The following is a 26,892-nucleotide window of genomic DNA, read 5'->3' as shown; positions in this document are numbered from 1 at the left end:
TATGAAAAGGTGCCACTTGGACAATGAGAAGTTAAATAATTTATTGATTTGAATTAGAAGTAATTTACTAAATAAATTAAATAATTATCCTTTTTTTTGTCTTTAATCAAATTTTGCTTACATTTCAAGATTAATACAATGTCTGAGTAAAATGATAAAACTAGGTGATAAAAGATTTCACAACCTTGGATCAGACACAAATCCACCTCAAAATTTTCCAGAGTTTGATCTAAACAGAATCTGGATTTGAATCTTGTGGATCAAATCTTGTTTGAATTACCAGATTTCGGCTCAGTTTTGGAAAAAAAATCCAATACACCTGATTAACCCTGGTGGTTTATATTTGAAGTGATGACATCAGCACTCGGAGGTTTACACGGACACCTGAGTCTGCAAGTCTCCATTCATTCACACATAAGAATGACCTAACATAAGGAGGATCACAGAGCAGGAGGAGAGAGAAGAGGAGGAGGATCACAGAGCAGGAGGAGAGAGAAGAGGAGGAGGATCACAGAGCAGGAGGAGAGAGAAGAGGAGGAGGATCACAGAGGAGGAGGAGAGAGAAGAGGAGGAGGATCACAGAGGAGGAGGAGAGAGAAGAGGAGGATCACAGATCAGGAGGAGAGAGAAGAGGAGGATCACAGATCAGGAGGAGAGAGAAGAGGAGGATCACAGAGCAGGAGGAGAGAGAAGAGGAGGATCACAGATAAGAAGGAGAGAGAAGAGGATCACAGAGCAGGAGGACAGAGAAGAGGATCACAGAGCAGGAGGACAGAGAAGAGGATCACAGAGCAGGAGGACAGAGAAGGGGATCACAGACCAGGAGGAGAGAGAGCGAGAGAAGGAGAGAGAGGGGGAGGAGAAAGAGGAGGAAGAGGAGAGAGGAGGATCACAGAGCAGGAGGAGAGAGAAGAGGAGGATCACAGAGCAGGAGGAGAGAGAAGAGGAGGATCACAGATCAGGAGGAGAGAGAAGAGGAGGATCACAGATCAGGAGGAGAGAGAAGAGGAGGATCACAGAGCAGGAGGAGAGAGAAGAGGAGGATCACAGATCAGCAGGAGAGAGAAGAGGAGGATCACAGATCAGGAGGAGAGAGAAGAGGAGGATCACAGAGCAGGAGGAGAGAGAAGAGGAGGATCACAGATCAGCAGGAGAGAGAAGAGGATCACAGAGCAGGAGGACAGAGAAGGGGATCACAGACCAGGAGGAGAGAGAGCGAGAGGAGAAGGAGAGAGAGGGGGAGGAGGAAGAGGAGGAAGAGGATCACAGAGCAGGAGGAGAGAGAAGAGGAGGATCACAGAGGAGAGAGCCCATTGCTGTCAATTAATTATTTTATATTTAAACAAATAAACAAATAAATATTCCTTTATCAAATAAATGTTGTAGATTGTATATTTCTGTTTCAATATTCCTTTAGTGCTTATTTTAAATAGACTTATGTCATCAATATCTATAAATAAAGCACTGAAACTCCAGTCCTTGCAGCACAATAAAAATCTACTGGGAGAGCTCCAGGTCTTGCTGACCCAAAAAGTAGATCTTGAGCCAAAAAATGGTCGCCCCCTCCTGGTTTAGAGATAGATTTATATTTTGTCATATTCTTCTAACTCACTTTTAGTCACAATAGTTCAGTTATCTTCAGTCTTTGTATAATGTCCTTGGTCCAAACAAAAGCCACGGCTCGATATGTCCACATTCTTAAACGTTTGATAAGACGGCAACGCTCCAGTCGCAGAACCTTTCACAAGTCACAGTGCAACACTCTCCGCGCCAGTATCAATGCCCTGGACAATATACTTATGAGTGGGGTCAACATAGTAAACATAGTAAACACAGTAAACATAGTAAACACAGTAGACATAGTAAACACAGTAGACATAGTAAAAATAGGGTAAACAGTATAAGAAGTCATGAGTTCAGAGCCATCTTCATTATGCCAAATCCACTTTAATGAGCATTTATCCTGATCATTAACTTACCCAAAGTTATATTTTGATTGATTCATGTTTGAGTAGTCCTGTACTGCTCCAGTGCTGAGGAAAGTTCTGTTTTTACCTACCCCCTATCCCTGCCCACATCCCTGTAAGTGTGTCGCTATGTCACTTATCAGTTTTGCAGTTTTGAACAGGAAGTCAATGGACCAGTTTATTAATAAGCCGTTGTAGATGAATGTTGTAAAGCACTTTGACATAGGCTCTACTTTGTGTCGTGTTCTACAAAAAGATTTGATAAATACAAAAGTAAAGTTTATGTTAAGGTTGTTGTCAACATGAGAAAACACGTGGGCTGTTACTCTCAGGTTTACGCCCCGAAGAGGATTTTATTTCTGATGAATCCCTGGAACTTTTTAGGGTCATTTTATTAACCGAGTCCTCATGGTGCTCGCATTTCCAGGAATCGATCCATGAGTAGCACCACGTGGTTCTTCCGCAGAGCAACCGTTTGTAGTCTTCTTTCTCATTGAGCACTTATTGTCTTGGTCAAATCTGGGACTTGATCGCAGCACAGTCTCTGCTCGGCTTTCCTCTCTAATCCATTCGTTGTTCTTCGCAAACGCCGCTGTTGTTAACGTGAATGTGGAAAGCATGTAGTGTGCGATCCTATAATTGGCTCAAACAAGGAATCATGGGATATGTAGTTATCTTCATTTATTTTGCTAAAACAAACTCTGAACAACAGTTTTTCTGCAAATTCATGTTGTTTAATACCGAATGCAGACAACAGCAATATCATTAAGAGCCCTACCCAGTACAGTATGGCATTAAAGTTATCGATACCTCCTCCGAGACAGGCAACCTGTTCCAGTCACAAGTCAGATCTATGGAGAGGTAACCCAGCTCACAATAAGAATGTTTATTTTCTAAAGTATTTTTGAGAAACAAAAATAATAGTGCATCTTTTATTTACATAATGCTTACATGTAGGACCATGAGAGGGACACTGGCTGGTGCGACTGTAGTCTTTTACACAGCAGGTGCTGCGAATAAAACCGTAGAAAATCAAACAGTTCGGCATTAACGCCATGTACCCTTTCTTTGTCGCTCTCAAGCGCTCATGCACACTCCAATCACTGCAGTGAAATGGCTCCGGAGTGCTACCCAAAGCCAGACCCCCATTTACTGAAATCTGATCAGCCTCATGAATATTTAACACGGCCAGTCACTTTGGGATGTGGCCCTGGATCTCACACAGAAACAGGGAGCAGAGCTGGAAGCAGAGACTCAGCGTTGAGGGATTTTAAAATGGATTAACTGATATAAATAAGTGGCTCTTCAGAACACCCCTTACTCTGTGGTCCAGGGCAATGCCAAAGGGGACTCACATGTCGCCGTGGAAACATGACTGTTGTCGACGTTGAAGGGAGGATTTACAAAAACGTCAGAAAAATGTCACCGCAATACAACTATCAGAAGACCATTTAAAACGCAACATAATGAACACTTTAAAACGCTATGTTCTAAATATTCAGATCTCTAACCCACTGTCTATACTGAAGACACCGTTAAAATTAAAGTTCTTCAAGTTAACAAAATATATCATTGTGTACAACTGTCAAACTGTGGACCCTGCTTCTTGTAGATGCCAATATGAAGTTATTGTATTCAAACAATCTGACAACATGCTGTGTCTTTCACCTTGGTTTAGTCCAAAGAGTCCCTCAGGCCATTGCAGCAGGACGATAACGCTAGGGAAGCTTTAAGCATTGTCCACTTCTTCCTGCTGAAAAAGAAAAACAGACCAGTGATTAGCATAAAAACTATAATATTGGAAGGTAAATGTCGTTAATATTAGTCAAATCCTGTAAAGGTCAGGAAAATAAACTCCTTTGAAGCAAGTTCTTGTTAAAAAACTTGGGCCAACATCCCCGGGCACATCTTATCTGTTTGCATTGAGTTTAGCGTGAAGCAGACAGTACACTTATCTCCACTGGGACCGTCGAGCTTATTACACTGTAGAACAATGTGCCTTTTTAATCTGGGCACACAATTAATTAGGCAAGGGGGAAAAAAAAGTTTCAAATTTAAACCATATTCCCTTTTGGATAATTAGGAAAAGGAACTAAGCCCAAAGAAAGTCCCTGTTAGGCTTTTTGAAACTTTTGGACCACGTGTGAGCCGGGCCAGAGGTGATTTCTTCCTCAAATACCTGACAAGTGTGCGCGCTGAGGAATGTGGCGCTCACGTGATGCCATCATGTCTGACATAACTGCAGAGTAAACCGATTCCCCTTCTGAACCCTGCACAGCATCGCAGCCAACAGCAATGCGAAGGAAATGAAATATTTACTATTTCAGAGCCCGTGTGCCGAGATCTGCCACCATGACTCACTGTATTAATCACAACACGGTCAGAACTTCAAAGATACAGTAAGTATTAAAGCTATAAATATTACACTTTATTAAAGCGGCCTGTAATAATATATCACAATCAAATTGAAAGCGCAATTAACAAATTATAAAGGCTGCAGTAATTTAGGTAAAAGAATATCTACTGAAAACAATAATTCTGTTTCATCGCAAAAAACTCAATAACAATCACAAAACAGCTTAACCTTTAAGTTTTAGACCCCAACAGACATGCTCTGAAATGTATACATTTCTTGAATTAATTTAGGAGCACATGGTTCGTGTTCTCCCAAATGGTACTGCTTCTGGACTGAAATGAGCACTGAACAGTCCTTCTTGTAATACTGGTCAGAAAAATATTTTCTAAAATCGGGAAGTTCCACGCTTTACCAGATTTTGAACTAGGAACATGTTTGAGTTTGAGTCGAACTGTTCTCCGCCCACAAAGTCCTTTCTGACACTCTAATATTGCACTACTACACATATACAACTGTCTGGTACAGTTGTTTCCATATGGTTTTCATCAATCTCCGCCCACTTGGTGCATCATTAAGGGTAAGCATTCAATGACATCATTCTTGGCAACAATGTGCCTAGAATGGTACAATGTGCCTGATTGGACAGAAAGTGGTGTTCTGGCAGTAGCTTCTCTTACTAAACAAAATGCACTTGATATCGTCTCTTTGTTTATCTGCATTTACAATACAAACTGCACGATGTGAAGGCATTTTATCTTAACCAAATGACATTTAAATCAAGCACAGGCTTGTTAAATCAGTGCAATTCAATGTCATTATAAAGATTTCTCAACTTCGTTCTTCCTATTCCTCTTCCCACTTGACATTTAGTTCTCATCATTGGAGGAATTTCCCCGGGGCGTTAATGCGGTCACATGCTCGCGCTCAGTCCAGCCCTTGATCTATGGGTGAGTGACAGAATAAGGTGCAGAACTGAGGAAAAGGGACTTAATGAACTAGTTAAAAGATTAATTATTGCCATGTCCAACTAAAAGCACAAAAACCTCCACCAAGCCCTCACAATTGTACAGATAATATTCCAAAATATGAAGTACCGTAAAAGTCGTACTATAAGCCGGTACATTTTTCACACACTCTGAACCCTGCGGCCTATATTACGATGCAGCTAATTCATAGATTTTAATGGGTCAACATAAGCGCCCTCTAGGGCGCACTAGCCAGGTGTGGAGACATAAGACAGGTAATACAGCTCACAGAGAAATCCGGACAGAGGAACAGTAGGGACTTCTCTCTGTGTGTTCATTACAAACAGACTAATATTCACTAAGAAATTAGTGTAATGAGGAGCCAGAAACGTATTTCATTTGAATTACCCACAATTAAAACCCAGAAAAATACCTGCATGTAGGGCTTGGCTATTCATCTGGATTTATAGATATTAAGTCTTTAATCATAAATAATGTTGCTTGTGGTTTGGAGCAGAGTTCTGACCAAAGCAATGATTATAGGTTTATAATAAGGCAAAATAAAAGAAAATTGTCCAGAAGATTGACCAGCCCTACTTGCATGCGTTCTAGAGCATCGTGCAATGGCATCAAAATTATACAAAATTGACAAAAAGAAAGCCTTGAATCAACACACACAAATACTTTCCTTAGCCTCGGACATGCTTCATAAAGTTTAGATCAAACCAAAATGTAACTATAACCTTCCCTGAGGTTACAACAAACATATCACCAACATCATTAACTGTAGCTGCCAATACTGTAGAATCTGTGACGTGCAATGTCCTCCACCAGCCGAGCTTTGTCTACCTGCCATTTCTGGAGTGAGACTCTCAGTTGAATTCAGTTATGAGTGTGAAAAATGACTCATGATTCACACTGCAACATATGCACAAACTGTAAAAACCTCCTACAATCAAACATCGTGACTCACAAAAGTGAAAGATATTTGATTACAAGTCCATAAAAACTGCCCACATTGTAATGATCACTGTACCAACACAAAACAAGTCTTTGTTGAATCTCAACTAGGGATGCAAACCTAAACCCGCGTTCAGGTTCAAGTCCGGATTCAAATCCAGAGGTTTAGGTTGAGGACCTAATGAGTCCGGACCTAAACCATGCCATATTTACATAATGTTATAACAGCGTAACACAAGCTACTTCGCTAAATTAAGTTGAAGACACTTGAACAAGGACAACTATCAAACACAAGGCTTAACTGCAGATTGAAATAAACTCAACTTGTCTGCTTTATTCAATGTTTTTAACAGAAGTTACAACTTAGAAATCACAAGCTACTAGCTAGCTGCTAAACAGTTGACACAAATCACTTGAGGAACAACTCAAGACTCAACTCAACAACAAGAGCATGTTGAGTATTGTTGACAGAGTCAGTCTGGGTCAAGGGTCAAAGCAGCTGTTTCATCTGATACAATGTTTTGCCTTTAGATACATTTACACTCTTTAATGTTACAGAGCCAATGGCATCAAAAGTCAGGTAAAAACCTTCAGACAAAACACCAGTGTAAATACTTAAGTCAGTGTAAAATAAAAATTACAAAAACTAGTATAAAAGTCAACTTGAATCACTATAAAGCATCAACTTAGCAGTATCAAAAGTAGAATATGAAAATATTTCACACAACACATCAAAATAATACATCATATTAGCAGCATTAAACACCAGACCATATTTAACAACTGTAGAATACAAATACTATTACAAAATATAAACTCCAATCAATGAATGCAGCAATTAAGCAATATTACTTTGACTTTACTTTGTATTTACTTAATGCCAAATACATCACACCACAACATAACACTTCAGTTATTTCATTCATATTTACACCCAGACCAAAGACCCAGACAAGACCCCACGCTGACCCCGCCCCTTTAACAGGCGACGACGCATGCAATCCACAACATCGCACGCGGCGGCCACCGCTTAAACAGTTCAGATAAAGCCAGCGATCTTACCGGCTTCACTTCAGTGTTCACATGTGGATACACGGTTCCGTGCTGTCTCTCGCATCTTTAAACTTATTTCGCCAGCTTCAACTTCTGCCCGGAAGACGCGTACGCATGGCAGTGTTTACGTCTTTTCCAGCACGAATTTCGCGATCAAGGGAAGGTTTAAGATGGTCTAGATACTAAAACAAAAAGGATATAGTATTTGAGCGCTATATTTTATATATGAGTCCAGAACCGAATCACCGGGGTTTCGTTTTTTTTGGACCTGAACCGAAACGTTTTTACAAGTCCAGATCCGGTCCATCGTAGCGGTACGCATCCCTAATCTCAACTAAAGAAGACACTGGCTGTGCTCCATCTGCTGCTGGGGTTTAGCAAAAGGTCAAAGAGCACCAGGTGAAGAGTTCAAGCTCCCCTTAAACATGAAACAAATGCTGAATCCACAGCCTCATTATTCAGTATTACATGTTGTATTTAGGGCTGCAGCTATAGATTATTTTAGTAATCAAGTAATCACATTTTTTCTTCGACTAATCAGTTCATTTTCAAATCCTTGTTTAAAGTAAACATAGTTTATAGTATTAAACAAACAACTAATAAAGAGGTTCTGCTTAAAATAAGTTTTCCCCTAAACCGCAACATTTCACTTCTCCAGTCAAAACTGTTCCGTTTGTATATAAAGAATACCGTAATTTCCGGACAATAAGTCGCACCTTTTTTCATGGTCTTGGCCGGGGTGCGAATTATACTTATATTTATACTTATACTCCGAAGCGACTTATGTGATATTATTTGTTATTTTCATACTCCAGTGCAACTTATGTTTTTTTCTTCTCTATTATGCATTTTTTGGCTGGTGTGACTTATACTCCGGTGCGACTTATAGTCCGGAAAATACGGTATATGTAAAGGACTAATTAACGTCACCAGACTGTTTGTCAACAGTTACGGAAGCCTTAACATAGGAAACTTGTTTGTAAAACTTTATGTTGAGTGAGACCAGTGACGTCTGGTGTTTTGAGCTGTAACTGCATTTTGTCATTTTGCAGCATTAGCTCCGTGTGCCGTTCACTTTAGCCTCGTTGTCACCCCGTCATCGTAGACTTTCTCTTTCATAATCGCCGTGCTGGTTCCATGGATGTATTGGCTGTTTCAAAGCACAACAGAGAGAGAGAGTGGCATAGAAAGTCCACGATGACGGGGCGAAGACACAGAGGCTAAAGTGAACGACACACGGTGCTATTGTTGCAAAATGATTTCAGAGTTACAGCTCAAAACACTGTGCTCTTTCACACAACAAAACTCTTCCCTGTCACACTCATAAGTTTAAAATATGCAGATCTCTCTCTGTTGTGCTTTAATTAATGTAGGTCCGAGCGGAACAAGCTCCATGTGAAACGAAAGAGCCACAAGTTGTTCTGTCCGCTCGCCACAGATTCACGAGTGTTGATTAAACATGTAAAATCAAACAAATAAATCGAGGCAATAAAATAATAAAAGCTTTTTGAGAACTGAGAAACTGAGCTCCGGACATCATTTGGGAGACAGAAAGGTGAGACATGCTTTTTTTCCTCGTAAATGTCTAGGATTTTCGTTTTCTAATCCGAAATCAAAACAACCAAAGCTAATGTTTCTGTACTGTGACAATTGTGTGGTTATTTGGCTACGCAATGCTTGGTTTTGTTTTTAAGTCGCGTACTCACATTTACAATTGTCTTTGGATCGACACAAACAGTAGATTTAATGTGTTTACTTTATTTGTCAGCATAGCCCACAAGTCAAATGGTGCTCCACACATTCGCGCGTGGTACCTAGCATGTTGCCTCTTTAGCGCTAGCTTCATGTTTATTGTGTGGGTGGGGGAAATCAAGACTATTTTGTACTCTTTTGCTGTGTCCCAATCAATGTCCACAATCGTCCTGAACCCCTCATTCACTACATAGCCCTGTAATATTTCCCAAACTTGAAACTCGCAAAGAGTTCACTGAATCACAGAGCAGTTCGCTAGGTCAGAACTAGATCAGACACCAGCTGGCTCACAGAAGTCAGAATTGGCTCCAATATGGCATTATTATATGGCAGCCCTTGATACGCTTTGGACACTGGGTTAGAGTTAGGGACAAAATAAGCCATAGCGGTGAGTCTTTGTTGCTAGGTGACGGAGGTAAAGGGAGGAGAGGGTACCACCGGGTCACTGAGGTTCTCTCTCCCTTTCCACTGCTCAGGTCTGCGTTCAGCATGATCTTGCATTTTGTCAGACAACTATTTGAATCGCAAACTACGCAATCATCAACGGTGAATTACTGAGCCTTGTTTCGTATGCTGCAAAACGTAGCAGAAAACATGGACCGGCGGCAAAAGCGGTCGCGCGGGTGGCGAGAGCCATCATCGCCGCTAGCACGTCTTTAATTTTAGTTGTGCTAGCAAGAATACAATATAAGTGGCCACAATTAGCAAATCGCAAAGGCTGCAGTTTATTTATTTAGGTACTATGAAGTAGGCAAAAATGAATAACTTGTCTCCATACTCCTTATTCATAAAGAAAATTAAGTTAGTCAGTTAGGTTCACATTCTGTTCATAAAATTGGACCCGAATCTTGATTTTAAAACTAAAAAAAACTTTAAAAAAATCTAAAAGCTAATCATAAAGCTTCTTGGTATACAATCAGTCTTTGAAGTGCAAATAACTGTTGTCCCACAGGTGACGCCTTCATTGAGGTCATTGCTAACAGTTGTGCTAATTTGGCTCACATTAGGACAAAGGGCCAGATAGTTCATGCACTAGAAATTGACCATAATGGCCGGGTCACTGAGGGGCTAAACACCAGTGGAGCTCCTATTGGGCGCCTTTTGAAGGGCCCCGCTAATGGCCCCAAACTCAATTAGAATTAGGGCTGATGGGTGCCCTAATGAAAACACCTCGGCTTCTCAGTGTTTGGCCGAGACCTTCCTTCAAAGCAATTATCGACACATTAGGTTTCATTTAACTCGGCAAAAGGGCAGGGTGATGTTGGAGAGAAGTAACAAAAGTGCAACTCAAAGCGGTTAGAAATGCAATAGACACCAATGAACAAAACACAAATACCAAGTACACAAGGGCAGAGCACGATGGCAAACATGACTGGAATGTGGTTGCACTGGGTTGTGGCCATTGCAGGGTTTAAGACCATACATATTCAAGGGCTATAGAATGTTAATGGATATACGTAGCAGATAATAAACAAAGATCATATTATATAAATTCACCATAAATTGTGGTTATACATGCAATAAGCCTTTGATTAAATCAAAAACTTTGAGACACCCACCAAGGTAACTGCTGTTGGGATTTTGGCATTTAAATAATAAATGTAATTGACTCTGCTGTACTGAAAAGGTGACTTGATCATAAGATTCTAATGCATGTTGTTATTGTACATCAAGTTGTAGACGACTACATACATTTTTGGTTTCCTTCAGCTGCTGTCCATAGATATAATAATAATAATCCCAATAGAATAATAACTAAATAATAGCAATTTTGGTAAACACTATTGACTTTTAATACCGGTTTTAGGGGTCTCCATGTATCGGGATGTGTCCCGGGACACACAACGTCTCATGGAGTACTTAATGAGGTCATTACTGAGGTTGGCTTGGCATTACCCAGTAATGACCAGACACCAATAAAAATGGAAAGGACATGGTAGAAGAGACACCTTCTACATTTGAAATTGACTTTTTTGGATCCCCAAGACACAATTACCTGGCAATATTTGAACAATCATCGTTAGGGCTGCACAAAATATTTTTTTGAAAAGTGATATGCTTATTACCAAGTTGCAATAATTTGTATGAGAATTTGTAAGTATTTTAGGTATTAATCATGCATTCATTACATGTGTGGGCTTGTTTTGACTTTTTTTTACTTTTAATCAAATGCAACCTTAATGTGTACTGCCATCACACACACAGCACCAGAGGAAACAACACTCTAAAAGATGTGCTGTCGAAGTGAAGAAGTGCTTTCGTAGCCCGCTGCTATTTGAAATAAACTGTTTCATGTGATGACGAACAAGGCCAGAGAGGGACGTGATAACAGTGCACTCACTGCAACGCCAATGCAAGAATGACCAGAATAATCACAAGGACACATGTTTTAGGCAGAGTGACACAATGTTCCTTCTACTGCCTTTGTGCTGACTTAAGTGCAGATGGCAATGCTTTGAAATCAGCGATGTCAAATTAAACATTGTGAAAGTATAAATCATGTCATTAAAGCACATCTGCACATCCCCAGCCCTCGCAGTGATGCGACGCGTGAAGAGCACAGAAATGGTGATGAACACAGATGAAGCCCACTAAATGGACACGGCTCAAAATGGACAGGTTACCCTCATATTTTATCACTTGTTAAGTCTATTCTACGTGCAGTGCACAGAAAAAATCCTTCATGGTAATACTAATTATAGTAGAAGTGGCCTACATTTTACCAAAATGCTAGTAAATCAAATACATAGCCTAAATACTGTAAGACTAACAAAAATGTAAAAGAAGAATAAATGATTGAGTACTTGACCCCCATATCGCATTTTTTGTGATATCGTGCAGCCCTAATTGTCGTTGCTCAAATAAGACTTCAGTGTGAAATGCTGGAGGCTGACACTTCACACATGGAGTGCAAACAAGTTGTAGAAGGAGACGACTGGTGCTGCATAGTGACATCAGCAGCCCAGAGTGAAGACACGCTCACATTAAAGCTGGGTTTTATTACAAGGTGGCAGTTGGCCAGCACATTTCAATTGGCCCTGCTCCTCCAGATGTTCGGCCCTGCAGGTGCCCGCACATCTGTTGCTCCCATATGCAACAGGCGGACCTGGCAGTCATGACCTCGGGGACAGTAAACACAGTATGGATGTCCCGGAACAACAGTGAAGAGCCTCGTGTGGAGAGTCACGGAGTCGAGTGCTAATGTGGCTGCAGGCACACGCGGGAGATACTGTTAGCATGAGAAGCTTTTGGTGTCATTAAATATTCATACGACATGGTGTACTGAAGTTAAGGCAGAGAGATATTGAGAAAAGTGACTTTTTGCAGCATCATCTCAGTAACAATATTTTAACAGTGCATAAAAATGTGCCCGTTAATGTCTTGACTGAGTTTTAGGAATTATACAAAACATGAATGGACCAGACAATTAACCACAAAAGGGCAGAAAGTGTTTGTAGATTACTGTTGTGATAGTTTTGATAAGTTTACATTAACCTAATATTCTAATTTTGGATACAACAATTGTTATAAAGTTTGATTTATCTCCCACCTCCAGCTGAAAGGTTCGTGGGGGGTTGGCTAAATTAAAACTGTTAAAAGGGAATTACAAATCATGCAAGTCCAAGTCTTTAGTTTTAATATATTTATATATATGTCAAAAGAAATGTTTAGAATTGAGCACTTAAAATAATAAAATTGCAATACGAGATTAAAATGACAACACCACAAACACTGATACTAAAAGATCAACAGTGTAACATAATCAGACTTGCAGTCCCGTGCAGTTATAGACCCAAAGCCAAAAGGTTTCTTGCATTTAAATACACTGACTAATGTCCAGTGAAAGATTGGGACAATGACGATGCGTAACTCATTGTGACCGACCACTTCTGTCAGATTCAGATCCATGTGCACATGTCAAGAGTTGTGCTGTCAGTCATGGCTGGTAAGGCATTAGTTCCTCTGGGGGCCCCAGGCTGCGCTGTGGAGGCGGGCTCAGGATAAGGAGGTGCTACATGAGACCAGAGGGATCAGCTGACACAACTATGTTGCCTTTATCAGCCTCACACTGTGTGACAGGCAAGTTTCCCCTGGAATACACAGGAACAATCTAGAAAACTGCACTCAACAATGCAAGTTTTAAGAATCAGAAAAGGTTTATTGCCATTGTCATTGAACAAAGTTTTCAAATATAGGAACTGTGTTAAAAGGTGTAACATAAAACAATAATAAAATAATAATAATAATAAAATAATAATAGCAAAGTCAATACAAACAAAATAATCAAATAATAAGGCATGAATAAATCAAGAATTTAGTAAAGTAAAAATAAGAGTATCCAATTAGGACATTTTCAATTATGATTTCATATACTCCCTGGGGCAACGTCAAAATATTAGATAAATTACAGGAATCAGAAGGATTCATTAGGGTTTGGAATTTGCTTGCCTTCTCGTTTTAAAACTCTTAAGAGGTCCATAAATATGAACCAAAGCAGGGTTAAACAGGCTCTAGAGGCGGGAGAGAAAGGGACAATATCACGATTGTTGGTTTTGAAGTTTTCTTTGAAGATACTTAGACTAAATAGTGCATTGTCTTCAATTACAACTATTAAAATGTTTAGTGCGATCTCCTAAACAAGGACAGACCAGTGATATTTCTGCCTTTTTGTGGTTAATTTCATGGTCCATTCGTGTTTTGTTTGACAATCCAGGAAGACCAATACATTTACAGCCACATTAACACATTCCTGAAATGTCCAAATATTGTTGTGGAAATGCATGCAAATATTGATGATATATCACCCGCCCATACTCAATACAACATTTAGCTTTCCTAATCAGAAAGTTTGCAGTGGCAACAAAAAACTAATGAGTAAACATTATGAAGCATTTAGTGACCTGAACGATGGCCAGTATGGTCTTTTAACACTGAACCACTAAACCACCAGCAGGTTCTGCACCACTGTCTGACAAACCCAAGCGTCGTGCTGTTGTAGCGAGGCAAAGCATGCACGGGCTAATAACCTGCGGTGCACGTCGGAGGAGTCGACTCTAAACCCTAGCATTACCTGATTAAGTGAGCTGCTGCTGCTGCTGCTGTGACTGTGGAACATGTAATTGGACCAGACAGAGCAAAGAGCAATGGCAGCACTCTCCTCTGAAAGCTGAGCAGAGACCAAAAAAATAAACATGTTCAAATGAAAATGCACCAGCTTCAACACTGACCAATGCAGAACCTGTGCCAAACCAAACAGGACTCTGCTCTTTCATTTCACAGCGCGGCATCGATAAACCTGTCCTCTGCTGCGTGATGTTAGTAGCTGGTCCAATATCTGATTTGAGAGAAGACACCGCAGTGCCGCCACAGCCTTCTCCCGTGTGCTGCCTTTGTAGTCTATTCCACAGCGGAGTGACAGGAGGCAGGTTTGTTTTGACGGCCCACGCCTTCAGGTGCCAAAACCTCAAACCTCTGGAGGAGACATGAATGAGAACAGAAGCTGCAAATCAGACAAGCATCGACGTGCTCCGTGTGAACGACCGGAAAGAGCATGATTAGGAAAACAATACAACGAAGATGTTTTTGGCCTTTTACTTTAGGCATCATAAATAGTTTTGATTTGCATCTTCCGTCAGAGGGAGAACATTCTATGGCTTAGTAGGTTGACAAGATGGAGATCATTATTTATTAGAATATTATTGAATGAAGGGTTACATTTTTCTTTCTTAGTACTTGAAAGATACCCGTTTTTTGATTCCAGTACCTGCAGCTGCAGCTGTAGAGACCAGTTTAAGAGAGACAAAAATTTAATAAATCGTTAATTGTTCATAAGTGTTCAAACAAGAAAAACAGTATTATTTGTAATAAATGTATATAGTGCACTCCCAGAATCCACCAAACATAAAAACTTATTTCAAAAGAAAGAGATATTTGCTTGATTCCAGTTGGGTACCATATTTTTCTGCCAGTCCAAGATTAATGTGAGGCAACCCAAACTCTTTTAATTCAACACCAGGAAGAAATTATTGTCATTCAGTATTACGGTACTATGATGTTAAGAGACCTGAAAATGCATTATTAGTTGCATAACAAAAGGGAGTCATCACAACTACTGTAAAATAAACTAGGAGCTGTGTTAGACAAACAGCATCTTGGATTTCAAACATCAACAACATAGAAATGATCAAATAGAGTATGAGCCACAAACTGATATGATTGGACTACACAAGCCGCTTGAGGAGATTCTGTGTACGGTACTGCTGAACCGGTGAAGCGAGATAAAGCCGGCAAAAAGCATATTACAGGTCTGTAGGAGAACAGTGCTGAGTCAGCAGGGCAGAGGGGGGAGAGAGAGGGATCCTGCTGGTCAGGGTTTGACCCTCACAATGTGCACAGCATGAAAAGGCACAAACTGAAGCCTCACATTCCTCTGGCTTTATGACAGCAGAGTGGGAAATGCTCTGTGCATGTCACTGCAGTCAGCTCCGCCTCCTGTTCCATGGCAAACATGTTGAAGCTACTTTCCAGCCCACCGCTGTATACCTCATTTTCACAGCCCCATGTTTGTGGACCACCCACTCCACTCCAGAAGGAAGCTTACTCAGGCCAGTCCTCGCTCTCTGCCTCCTCCCGTGCCAAGGATTCCACCCTGAACAGTGGGAAGGGTGCCAACCACATGCTAGCACCATCGCTAGCACCCAGCGCCTCAAACACATTGTGGCAAAGAGGAAAGTGATCTGCGTGCTCACAGTTACTGAGGATTGAAGAAAGCTTTTACAATAAGAAAGTATACTGAATTAAAACATTTACCGTAACACCTTTGTATTTCCATTGAATACGCACTCAGCAAAAACAGAGACGTTCCAATGCTACAACTAAAAGAGCAACGTGTTTTAAATAGTAACAGGTACTAGAGCTACAATATTGCACAGATAAGCAACACAGAGCTTGTAACAGCTGCAACAGCATTGTCACACTAGATGTCCCCTTCTCCTCTGTTCAGGCCAAACTGGATGAGGGCACCTTCTTAGCATTGAGCAGCAGACACCACAATATAATTTGTCTCTCTAGATCAATATGCACTTTGCTGTGGCTGACCTACATAGAAGGAGGAGCAATCTGCACCAGCACGAAGACCACCCCAACCTGTAGTTTTAAGCCTCAATGACAAAAACACATTCATGTTACACAATAACAAACCAAAAATACAATTACTGAAAGATTGTGAAGGAATAAAAAGAAAACAGAAAGGCTCAAATGAGCGAACTTGAACTACAAAAATAAAAATATTGACACAAGAGATCATCAAACTTCACAAGTAAAAACAACTCCGATGCTACACAACAAAGCACATGTATCACTTGAGGGAAACAGTGCAAGTAACTGAACTCCGGATCTGGTTATTGTTTGGACATGACAGGCTCTTCTGGACTGGTGAGTGAAACAGGCTCCCTGTTCAACAAACACTGGCCGTGCACACAACAGGACTCTCCGGCACAGTTAGCAGGACGGCAGATTTGAGGTCAGCTGCTGCGACACAATGACGATGTGCCTCGCAGGGATGGGAGTCGAAATGCACCCACTCCGCCTCTTCCATGTCCTCCTCGGCTTTCCAGGCGCCTTCTTCCCCTCCGCTGTATGGAAACCTGCCCATTAGCCCGAGCTCATCCCTCACGCCCACACAGGACCTGTCACAACCGCTGTTTCCATGGCGATGTGAACACAGAGGTGAGGTGCCCGGTGGGCAACACACATATACATATAAATAAATGGTAAAATGGTCACATTTATATAGCGCTTTTCTACCGTCAAGGTACTCAAAGCGATTTACATCAAGGAACCAGATGCAGACACTGGGGGGCGAGTTGGGTTAAGTGTCTTGTCTTGCCCAAGGACACAACGGCAGTATTCAAATGAGGCAGCGATCGCTCCGCCAACCTGCAGTGGATCTGACCGCTCTGACCGAGCGGGGAGTCGAACCGCCGACCTTTGAATCAGAAGACACGCACTCTACCACTGAGCTACTGCCGCCCTGTACATACATATACATATACATATATACATATAAAGTACACACACTGTATGTACCAGGGGGGAGGGGAGCGACAGGAAGACAATATACGGCGGGAGACTATAAGAGCATGTGATGGGCAGATAACATCGTTGTGAGGCGTTTGTAATGTGTTCACTGAAGAAGAGTCGTGCTGACCACTGTCAAAGCATGACCCTGATTCTTTACCATTTGGTACATTTATAGTGTAAAATGTACAAATATGTACAGATATGTATACAATTGTGAGTCGTGAATCCAAAGTGATTACTGTAGCTCCAATTACTTGCGGAGCTTGTGATTTGGCACAATTCAAACAGCTACAAACCTTTTTTTGTGAGAGTTCCTCCAATTGGAGATAAATAAAGTAGTAAGAGAAGAAATAAGTAAGAGCTATGCGTGTCACCATATCACATTTTGGGATGAATCTGCTGGTCAAGGGTGGTTCACCCTGCTTCACTTTACTGTCTGAAAAAGCAAAACCTAAACTAGTGGCTAAAAAATGAATGCATGTGAAAACTAGCAAGAATACTTTGAAAATGTAATTAATAAAAGCAAACTGAATACCTGGGCCGCCATGTTTTGGCTGGTCACCACCATGCCCAAAAGATGCCGCCAGGTATTAAGATCACGGCTCGCTCGCGCACGGTGATCTTAACGCCGTAGTACTTTTCGCTCGTGCCGCCTATGGCGCTCGCACGGTTTGTCCCATCGCCATCCTTCAACCTCAGCCCAGCGAGAACACTGTTTTGCGTTTTTCCTAACTTGTGCAATTTGAAGTGTTATTAAGTACCACAATGTAATACTTTGACTTCAGGAAAGTAACTGTTCTGAATACCACAAATTGAAAGAGTAAATGTACAGGAATACAGTCACTCAAAATGTGTATTTACTGTACAGGAATACTATGTGGCAAAGGATTTTTGAGAGGGAAAGACAAATTGGGTAGATTTAAATACCTACTTCCTCCTTTCACTGTTTGAAACTCAAGAACCCTGCTTTAATGTTCTGGGGTTTGTAATAGGAAGATATTTTTTTTTTTAAATTTATATATATTGAAAATGACAAGCTTGTCCCGGCTGTTTAACTTGTGAGCACGTCGGTCTGTTCACTAGTGATGAATGAATATGAATATGAATATATATATATATATATATATATTTTCATTCATCACTAGTGAACAGACCGAGGTGCTCACAAGTTAAACAGCCGGGACAAGCTTGTCATTTTCAAGCTCACTTCAAATGTTCAAATGAATCAAAGCAATGTCATTAGCAAAGGCAGAGACATGAGAAACGTAGTTAGTAAATCATAAAAACAGCCCATGTCTTGGGAAAATATACAAGGAACCTGAGTGAATACTTTGATCATACAAAATTGTTTTAGGTTTACTACAAACTCCCAATCAAAATAATATATAAAATAATTCACCGCAACGCCTTGCATCAAAGTACACCGATATGATCACCCCACCACAGAGATTCTGTCTGTTTCAGTCAATTTTCAACATGGAATAAAGAAAATTAAAGTTGGCAATATCTTAAAAATCCCAATTCCATAGAGTGGGAGAATACAGCAGGGCAAAGTTCAAAATACAGAATTGCTGAAGTGACGCAACGGGCAAAGGTCAGTGATTACAACGAGGGTTTACTTCCTAGTGCACTGATTTTGATGAAATTACCAACATCTAAGACGTATATACAGATTTAAAACAGCGGTCACGCATTTTGTTTTAATTTAAGCGCAAGAGCATAAAACGGCCGTTTCTAAACATGAAGTGAGCAGCGCCAGCGTGAGAAAAGCTGCCCTCTTTACACTTAAATAAACACCAGCGCAGATGAATTCCTCAATAGTGACAATACCAACACGCACACATTCCTGATGAATGCAACGGCAATGCGCATTAAGTCATAACACAATTGTAAACTTATCCAAATGTTTCGGTCTCACAGATCATTCAAATTCAAGGCATTAGTTGTTTTTATTTCTGGATTTCTAAAGTAGTGCAAATATTATGCTGAATGAATAAAAAGATGAGTGTGGTAAGAATACAACTACAGTGGACATTAGTAAAAATGCAATTAGATCTTGAGAAGCCAAAATCAATGAATATTATGCTTTCACGTACCTGACCGGAAAGCATACCTTCCTGGCTAAGTAAACTCTAAAACTGCTGGAGATGGTGTAGTGACAGAAGTGGTGGTGGACATGTTCATGCTATAGAAACTGTTTAACTGGTTCCACAAGACGGGTTTCTGCATTTGCCAAGGAGCGCTGACAGTCGACATAATATATAGCTTAAAAAAGGTGCACTGTGTAACTTCTGTTTAGAGAGTCTGTCACTTTTTTGGCTTCGTGGAAATGTTATAACTTTGCATTAAATATTTCAAGTACAGCACTAACTCTCCATGGAAACAGGCAGTGGGCACCATGAGGCCAAGTTACAGGTCAGATCTGTGGAGAAGAAACCCTGCTCACAGTAAGAATGCCTGTTTTAGAGCAGACTAGAGCGATACAAACATGTGTACTTGAACAAATGCAGTATAAAATGTTTTAGGGCCTGAATCATTTCGCAATTTATCTGAGAAGCGTCGCAATTGTTATTTCTATATAACATTCTTATAAAAGTTTGCATTTCAAAACACATCTGGGACATTGAGAGAAGATGCACATAGGAACTGCTACAAAAATAAAAGAATAACATGCATTTCAGAACACGTTCGTAGAGGTCTAAACTACAGGTTAGCATGTCACATTTAGTATTGTGCAGAGGAAATCATCTTGGAGTCTGTACTATGTTTTGTTGTGGATGAATGCAGATAAAGCGTCTCCAAGGGGACAATCAGAAAAGTTACACAGTGCACCTTTACTACGCATTTTCAATCCTAACCAAAGAAATCTGAATCAGAAACAGGGCAATTTAATAACAACAGCCACAAAACAACTTTTCTGGTGCAACTAGTTAAGTTGTGTACCAAGCTGATGAGTGTTCAAACATTTAGCCCTGTCGCTGGATGAGACTCGGGCCACTTAAGCACCACAACAGGCACAATCTAATATGGCTGATAGCACCGAGTTGCCCCGCTAAAACTCCAATCTAGACGTTTAAAGTGACGAAGACTCTCACGTTTGGTCACAGTAAAGCCTGCACAGTTAGCATGCTAACACCGCTGCCGCCGACGAACTTCGCCCGGTGTCGTCTGCACGGTCACTCGCTCACTCAGCACAAAAAAAAACAATGACAAATGAAACTATTGTGCACGCACTAATTCACTTCACACCCGACGCACACATGTCCGCGCACGTCTTTACTGTCAGGGCTCGAAACGCACCGCGACATTTTCCTGCCCCGTGAGCTCGCCGTCTTAGCCCCTCCAGGTAGTTGGCTGCAGAAAACACTATTGACACGGGTAGAGCGCTTAGCCAAGAAGCTAACGCATGCTAATAAGCTAACACCGAGGCAGCGGCAGCAGCCTGTGCCAGACGGACCGAGATTGAAGACATCGCGCCGTAGCTTAGATTTCGCACTCGAAAACCACCGAGCGCCGCGTGGAGAGCCCCGCGTCGGCGTGTGTCCGCTACTCACGTTTGTAATACTTCGGCGTCCGTCTCCGCTGTTAAATCCCGTTTAAACGAAAGCGATCTGACCTTCGCGGTGGTGGAACAACATTTCTGCTGGCTAACTGTGCCGCCATGTTACTCCTGCTCTGCAAACCAATGCCGAGTGTTTATCTGGTGGTAGCTGCTATCCTCCCCCACAGCGGAGGGACCACATCACGGGGCTCACGGTATCACCTCTGTCAGACTGTGCCAGCCCCAGTAACCCGGGGACTTACCTTTTAGGACCGCACCACCTCCCGGAGCACTGTTTTTCAGCAGCGTTTTTGATTATGTCACGGCGGTATCTAATGTCAAAACAAGCTGCGGTTGGGGATCAGCTGTGTGGAACTGGCCCCTCGCACACTTTAACTTTATTAAAGATGTAAGATCAGCTTTATGCCTTTATGTTATTTAACTGCGTGAATAGCACTATTACGTAGTTATTATTACTTATGCTATTATTTTTAGTGAATAGCTTCCTACTGTATCAATATAAGACTATCTACATAGGCTATTTACCTAATATCTACACAATTGCACTCATTTTAATGTAACTACAAAAATGAACCTACAAAACCATGTCAGCTTAGTCTAATGGCAGGTTGCGCTTTGGTTCTACTACAATAGCCTACTTGAATTGCCGAAAGCGTTTCTTGTGCTTATTAAATAGCCAACATGCACTGCCCTACTTATTTATCCACCTTGGTGTAACGGTCAACTGTCCATGAATCAAACAGCAGGCGTTTCTCTCGCTGAAAACCTGCCCAATAGCGCCACCAAGTGTTTAATACTGTCAACTTCTAAAACAAAAGAGGCCAATAAGATTTAAGTCTTACATTAATGTGAAACGTTTAGCCCAACTTGTCCTTGAAGATATATCTTTGTTCAAAGTAGGCCTAAATGTCACTGTCTGATAAGATTGGCAGTTTGGTCACAATTCTGTCCCAATAAAAATGCTCACAAAACAGATTGTTCAATAAAACATTTTATTTTTCATGGATTGGTAAACCTTGTAGAAAATATAGTCTATGGGAACAGTGCTATTTGCAGCGTGTCATTTCTTAAGATCTGACTGTATGGTGAGTGTTAGTACATCTTATAAAAGCAGAATCAGTTCATGGCATATTGAAGGCATAAATTAACAACCAGTCAGGATATTCCTTGTTTGGCACAGTCTGGTAGTATGAAAATATTATTTCAGACATTGTTTTTACATCAAGGCTAAATCCTGAAACCTACAAAAGCAAGAAAATTGAATAGTACAAGTGAGGATGAATACATTCAAATAGGAATGTTTGTCACTTATAATTCAAAACAAATACACCAGATTATAACTTTTCAACTCAGGATTTTTCAATAACTTCCTGACCTTTTCAACAGGCGGAAGTTATGACCTCCTGTGAGTGATAGTGATAGTTCAGGTAATCCATACAGGTGTAATGAAGACACTCATTAATGCAATAATGCAACCACAACAAAAGTATTGAGGGGGGAAATGAAATTAAAGGGTGAAATTAACAAATGAAAAGGCAGTGACACAGGGTGATGGCAATCAAACAAGACTAAAGCTGAAATGCGCTGTATTTTGAGAGCAGCAAAAAGTAACCTGACATTCTTAAAATTTCAATGCCACAGAAAATGTCTTTATCACTAGGCACTTTTGAATTCACTTAAATTGGTGACTTTTTCCATAAATTGCACAGCAGCACAATGTATATTGAACCAAGGCATATTGGACATGTTCCAACAGGCAAAATCTAAGTGAATGTTCATGACCAGAGGGGAAGCTGAGAGCTGCAGAGGCAAACCACAGCGGAGAGCCAGTAGATCTGTTGATAGGTCCAAGCAGGGAACGGGGAGCTGAAGTCATCGTTTATCAATGGCTTTAAGACAATTTCTCTTTCCTTGCTCTTGGCGAATCGTGCGAATTCACTCCATTTACTCCGTTAGCTGAAAACAAAAATATTGCTAACTTAATACATTATATATATATTCATACCATATGCTAGTAGGCCAAACTAACTACTTTGAAATTACCTTTGTCTTTCTTTGATTTTCCCTTGTTGACAACCTTCTTCTTGAGAATCAGGGCTTCAGCGTGCTCTCTCCACCGACGCAGTTGGAATTTAATAAATTTCAACATCATAAAGGCCTGGGTAAGGCAGATGGCAGCAAGCCCAGTGATCCTATGACGGCAGAAATGCAACGTACTGACATTTACTTCAGCCAAACATACATTGCAGGAAAAGACCACAAACTTGTCAAGTACAGCATTTTCACCAAAACGACATGCTTCATAGATTTTCACGACTGACAGGAATTTGCATCTGTAACTTCCCCCTTTTAGACAGTTTAATTTATTTTACACAAAAACCAACACACTTCCTAAATACTTTGACAAAACATCTTAATGTTGCTCTAAAACGTAGACAAGTTTCAGGCAATTGGATAAAATCTATGGCTTTGAGTGGCTTCTATGCTCCAGGCTAATGTTCCCCACACACACTTCTATACTTTGTGTATTCACTCTCTCACCTAACAAAGAGTACATTAAAGTTTCCCGCAGCCCAGTCGAAGCCTTGGTTCTCAGCATTAGCAAGGCCAAATCCAACCGTGAGGACAGACAAAGATAGAGTGAGCAGCCGTCCAAGGACAAACAAGACGGCCCACATGCTGAACCTAAATCACGAGAGACGAGAGTCTTTACAATATGCAGCATGTTCAATCCATTATTTTTATACGTACGGTCACTTCTTACCCCATTTGTCGATTCTCGTTGCTGAAGTAGATCAGGCGGGAAACATGGAAAAGGAGTTCAACAGCGTAGTGCAAGACCATCAAAACCAGGCCCAGGCGATTCAAGCTAAAGACAGAGATTGCAATTAGATACAGGCCTATAGAGTATAAAGAATTGGCAGCAACAAGATATTTACTGTATGTTCAATTATGAATCATTTCAAACTCGGGAAATGTCACAATCTCTCGCAAATGAAGGTTTCCAAAAACAAACGCTTACTTCAGAATGTAGGCGCCTGCAATGTGGACGAGGTAGAGGAGGATGTACACAAGCTGACGTGGAATATCCTCCTAAAGCATACACACAACCAAACAAGCAGCTCAAAATATTTACAGAAGCGTAAATTGTGCAATAGTGCTGCATAAACAAGGATGATAATCAGGAAATGGTCTAAATGAAGACATAATAAAATGACCTGCTAATTATTTCTAAAACTAGAAGACAAAAAAGAAAAGAAAACACACTTACCTTCTTTGTTTTTTGAAAGTAGAGTTCAGGGAGAGCATGTAACCAGTAGCCCAGTTGACAAATGTAGAAGAACTTCAATTGAAATCTGAATGGAAAGAGTTTACACAAAGCAGAAACATTGGCCACATCCACAGTTTTAACAAAGCCAAGCCTGTGTAAGACTTTTTTTCCCCCCACAAATGTATGAAGTACAATGAAGAGAGTGCACTTACGGCATCAGAATGTGGGGATAATCTTCCCACAGGGTGACTGGGTTAGACAAAAAGTTTTCCTAAGGACAGCGAAGCAGTTCAGTGATTTAAATAAGCCTTTGGGGTTGGCAAGGCGGGTATAATGAAAGGCTTTTTTGTTGTTACACTTACAGACACAAGGATGCTTGCTCCCCAGCCGAATGAAAACAGATAGAAGGCACTGAGCTGTCCAGACTCATTGAACTTGCTGTGCTTCGTTTTGGAGAAATGCTTCTTCTTATTAATTTTCTACAAATTAAAAAATAAGACAAGTCACAGTGAAACCAGGGTTGTGCTTTGAATGGAAACCCATCTATTTATGCGCAGTTATATTACTCACATCCAGCACATATTCCTGGATGATTGCATGCATGATAATAGCCACCAGCATGTAGAAGAAGATCGTGGCCAAATCCTTGATACCGTGTTGAAAATGGTTAGTAGTTGTCTGCTCCGGGCCTTCTGTAGAGAAAAGGTATGAAAATGGAAAAATGTCAGCAATTATTTAAAGTTATAGCAAATCAAAACCTAATTACTGTTTCTATAGGAATTGGTATCAGAAATTAATAAAAGAACCTTATGGGTTTTAATGGCTCGACAACATCAGGCGCAAATGATGCACCCTCAATTTGCCTGAGACTAATGCATGCAAACAACATGCCACTCCTTACTCTGGAGAATAAACAGATGATATACAAAGTCACAAGAGTCACTGAATTATTTGCCATTTGAAAATTCTGTAAACAAATGACAAGGAAGGAAGGTAGTGGTACAATACGTGGCGATCTCTCAGATAAGAGTTACACCAACTGTCAGCATGTTGCAAACCACCGTGTGAAACGCACTGTAAATACAGTCTGGGCTTGTACTTGTCAAAGGCAAAGGAAGCCGTTACCTGACCCGCATCAACCACAACCAGCCACGAGAACTTAAATCAGGCAGACTAATTTTAGCTACTAAAGGCAGCAACACTATAGGTTTTACAAAAGCACCAACATTACTGCTCATAGTGCACTATAATTAAAATAACTTCTTGCATAATTTCTACAAAAATTACAGTAGATCTAAAAAATAAATCAAATGTTAACACTTAACCTACCATTTGTGGTAATGGTGACATTGTGCTGGATGGTTATGAAGCACGCTGCAAACTTGGAGGTTATCTGTAAACCAAATGAGGATTTTAGCGACATACACACCCTTTGACCAATTTAAACCTGTTTTAAACGATGGCAGTTTTGTGTTTTTACACAAGCAAAATTTTATGAAGACCTTTAATACATTGCCTAGAGAGACAGTGGCCATATGTTTGCCTTTACAAATCTAATTTGCTTGGATTTTGTTTTCCATTCCTGCATGTTTGGAATTATACACACTTGCACGGCAGACTATTGTGCACATACAAACTAACAAATAGTAGTTTTTAGTTAGTTTTTCTTTTTTATTAAATATGGTAGCTTCCACCATCCAAGCTCTAAAATTCACAGTAATAAAGCGGAAAGTCAAATTTCACAATAAAATGCAGAGTTGGCATGAAAAGGGCATTCATAGTTTATATTACAAACAACATATGCAGTCGGAAACGACTAACATCATCATGATAACAGTATATTATAGGGTTGATAGAGTTTGAATAGTCAGGTATAGACAGTGCTATGGTTGCCGGTATGGTTGGTATTAAAAATTCTAACTTTAATTTGAAGAGTTCAAACGGAAGTAATCGCCTTTGAGTTGGGCTTAATGCTGATGGCGCCCCTTTGCACTGGAGATCAAACACCAAGAATACGACCAAACCTGAGAGAAAGTAGAACAGAAATGTGGTGGAGAATGGTTTCGTGTAGCCCATGAGCGGGGATAGAAGTTTAAAACATTAAAACACGGACTTCAGCTTGTTCCAGTTTCGGTTTTGCGGTGATGACAGTCTTCCAGCTCGCCCGTTGTGTGATTGCCACGTAACACATCTGTGCGTAAAGTTTAGTCTGACTGGACTTGCTTAATGACGTTACTTTAAAGCAAACGACTGCTCCACATCCTTTCCGCGTGCACCAATAACACAATTACAAACAAAACCCGTTTCATTGCGTACAAAAACTTTGAGGAAGTACAGTAAAGAATAGATGAGACAGCCATGTCAGTTTGCAGAGGAAGCGACTGGACGTGTCGGCCGTGCGGACTCCCGGTGGCCAAACAAAACCCATTCAACATGTGGACGGGACTCACCTCAAACATCAGCCCGAGGAGGAACACCATCGCCACACACGAGACAATGTCTGCATGGTTCTGGATCACAAACTCATGGCTCATCACCGGCGGATTCTTGCTGTTCGCCGTCTTTTTCCGGATCCCCATCGCGGACGAATGTGGTGCAACTTTTGGCTTCTCTTCGTGGAAAATGAAGTGCTATTTATTTGTGTCTGGGAGGACGCTACACGTACACACGGCGTCCGACGAGCATCAGAGGCGAGCAGCTGCGATTGAATGGCGTGTCACTCTTGTGCTGATGGGCGGGTCCACGGCAGAGGGATCCGCTGCGCCCCTACGACGCTTTACGCACGGGAGACAAACAACTGCACGGGCACGCCAGCGCCACCTATGTGCGCGGAGGGGAAGTGGACATGGCGAGGCAAGTTTATTTGTAGAGCACATTTCATACACAAGGCAATTCAAAGTGCTTCACACAGCAGGAACAACGCA

General features: G+C 40.9%; 2 protein-coding genes across 6 annotated transcripts in view; both read right to left on the bottom strand.

The window, feature by feature from the left end:
- Window positions 1–20,958, bottom strand: part of ncoa2 (nuclear receptor coactivator 2) — a 48,022-nt gene extending 27,064 nt beyond the window's left edge. For 3 of the 5 annotated variants that reach the window (XM_072450765.1, XM_072450769.1, XM_072450768.1), the window contains exons 1-2: window positions 17,900–17,913; window positions 3,636–3,720 (exon numbers count right to left, since the gene is read on the bottom strand). The gene's annotated coding sequence lies outside the window, so the exon portion shown is untranslated. Of the gene's footprint in view, window positions 1–3,635; window positions 3,721–17,899; window positions 17,914–20,689; window positions 20,906–20,939 lie in introns of those variants that run through there. The other 2 variants (XM_072450767.1, XM_072450766.1) reach the window with 2 other exon arrangements.
- A 714-nt stretch (window positions 20,959–21,672) lies between these two features.
- tram1 (translocation associated membrane protein 1) lies at window positions 21,673–26,697 on the bottom strand. The gene is made up of 11 exons (XM_072450759.1): window positions 26,419–26,697; window positions 25,298–25,361; window positions 24,539–24,660; window positions 24,331–24,447; window positions 24,181–24,239; window positions 23,969–24,053; window positions 23,720–23,790; window positions 23,462–23,566; window positions 23,239–23,382; window positions 22,741–22,889; window positions 21,673–22,653 (listed from the first exon to the last, which is right to left on the bottom strand). Exons 1-11 carry the CDS (start codon window positions 26,545–26,547, stop codon window positions 22,589–22,591), a joined length of 1,110 nt encoding a protein of 369 aa, XP_072306860.1. The 5' UTR covers window positions 26,548–26,697; the 3' UTR covers window positions 21,673–22,588.
- Window positions 26,698–26,892: the final 195 nt, after the last annotated feature.

The sequence above is a fragment of the Eucyclogobius newberryi genome, unplaced genomic scaffold (genome assembly GCF_026437365.1).
Source record: "Eucyclogobius newberryi isolate DKJ021-1_F unplaced genomic scaffold, fEucNew1.0.hap1 SCAF_18, whole genome shotgun sequence".
Taxonomy (NCBI): Eukaryota; Metazoa; Chordata; class Actinopteri; order Gobiiformes; family Gobiidae; genus Eucyclogobius; species Eucyclogobius newberryi.
The sequence above is the reverse complement of the archived record's forward strand: the minus strand, read 5'-3'. Positions and strand labels throughout refer to the sequence as shown.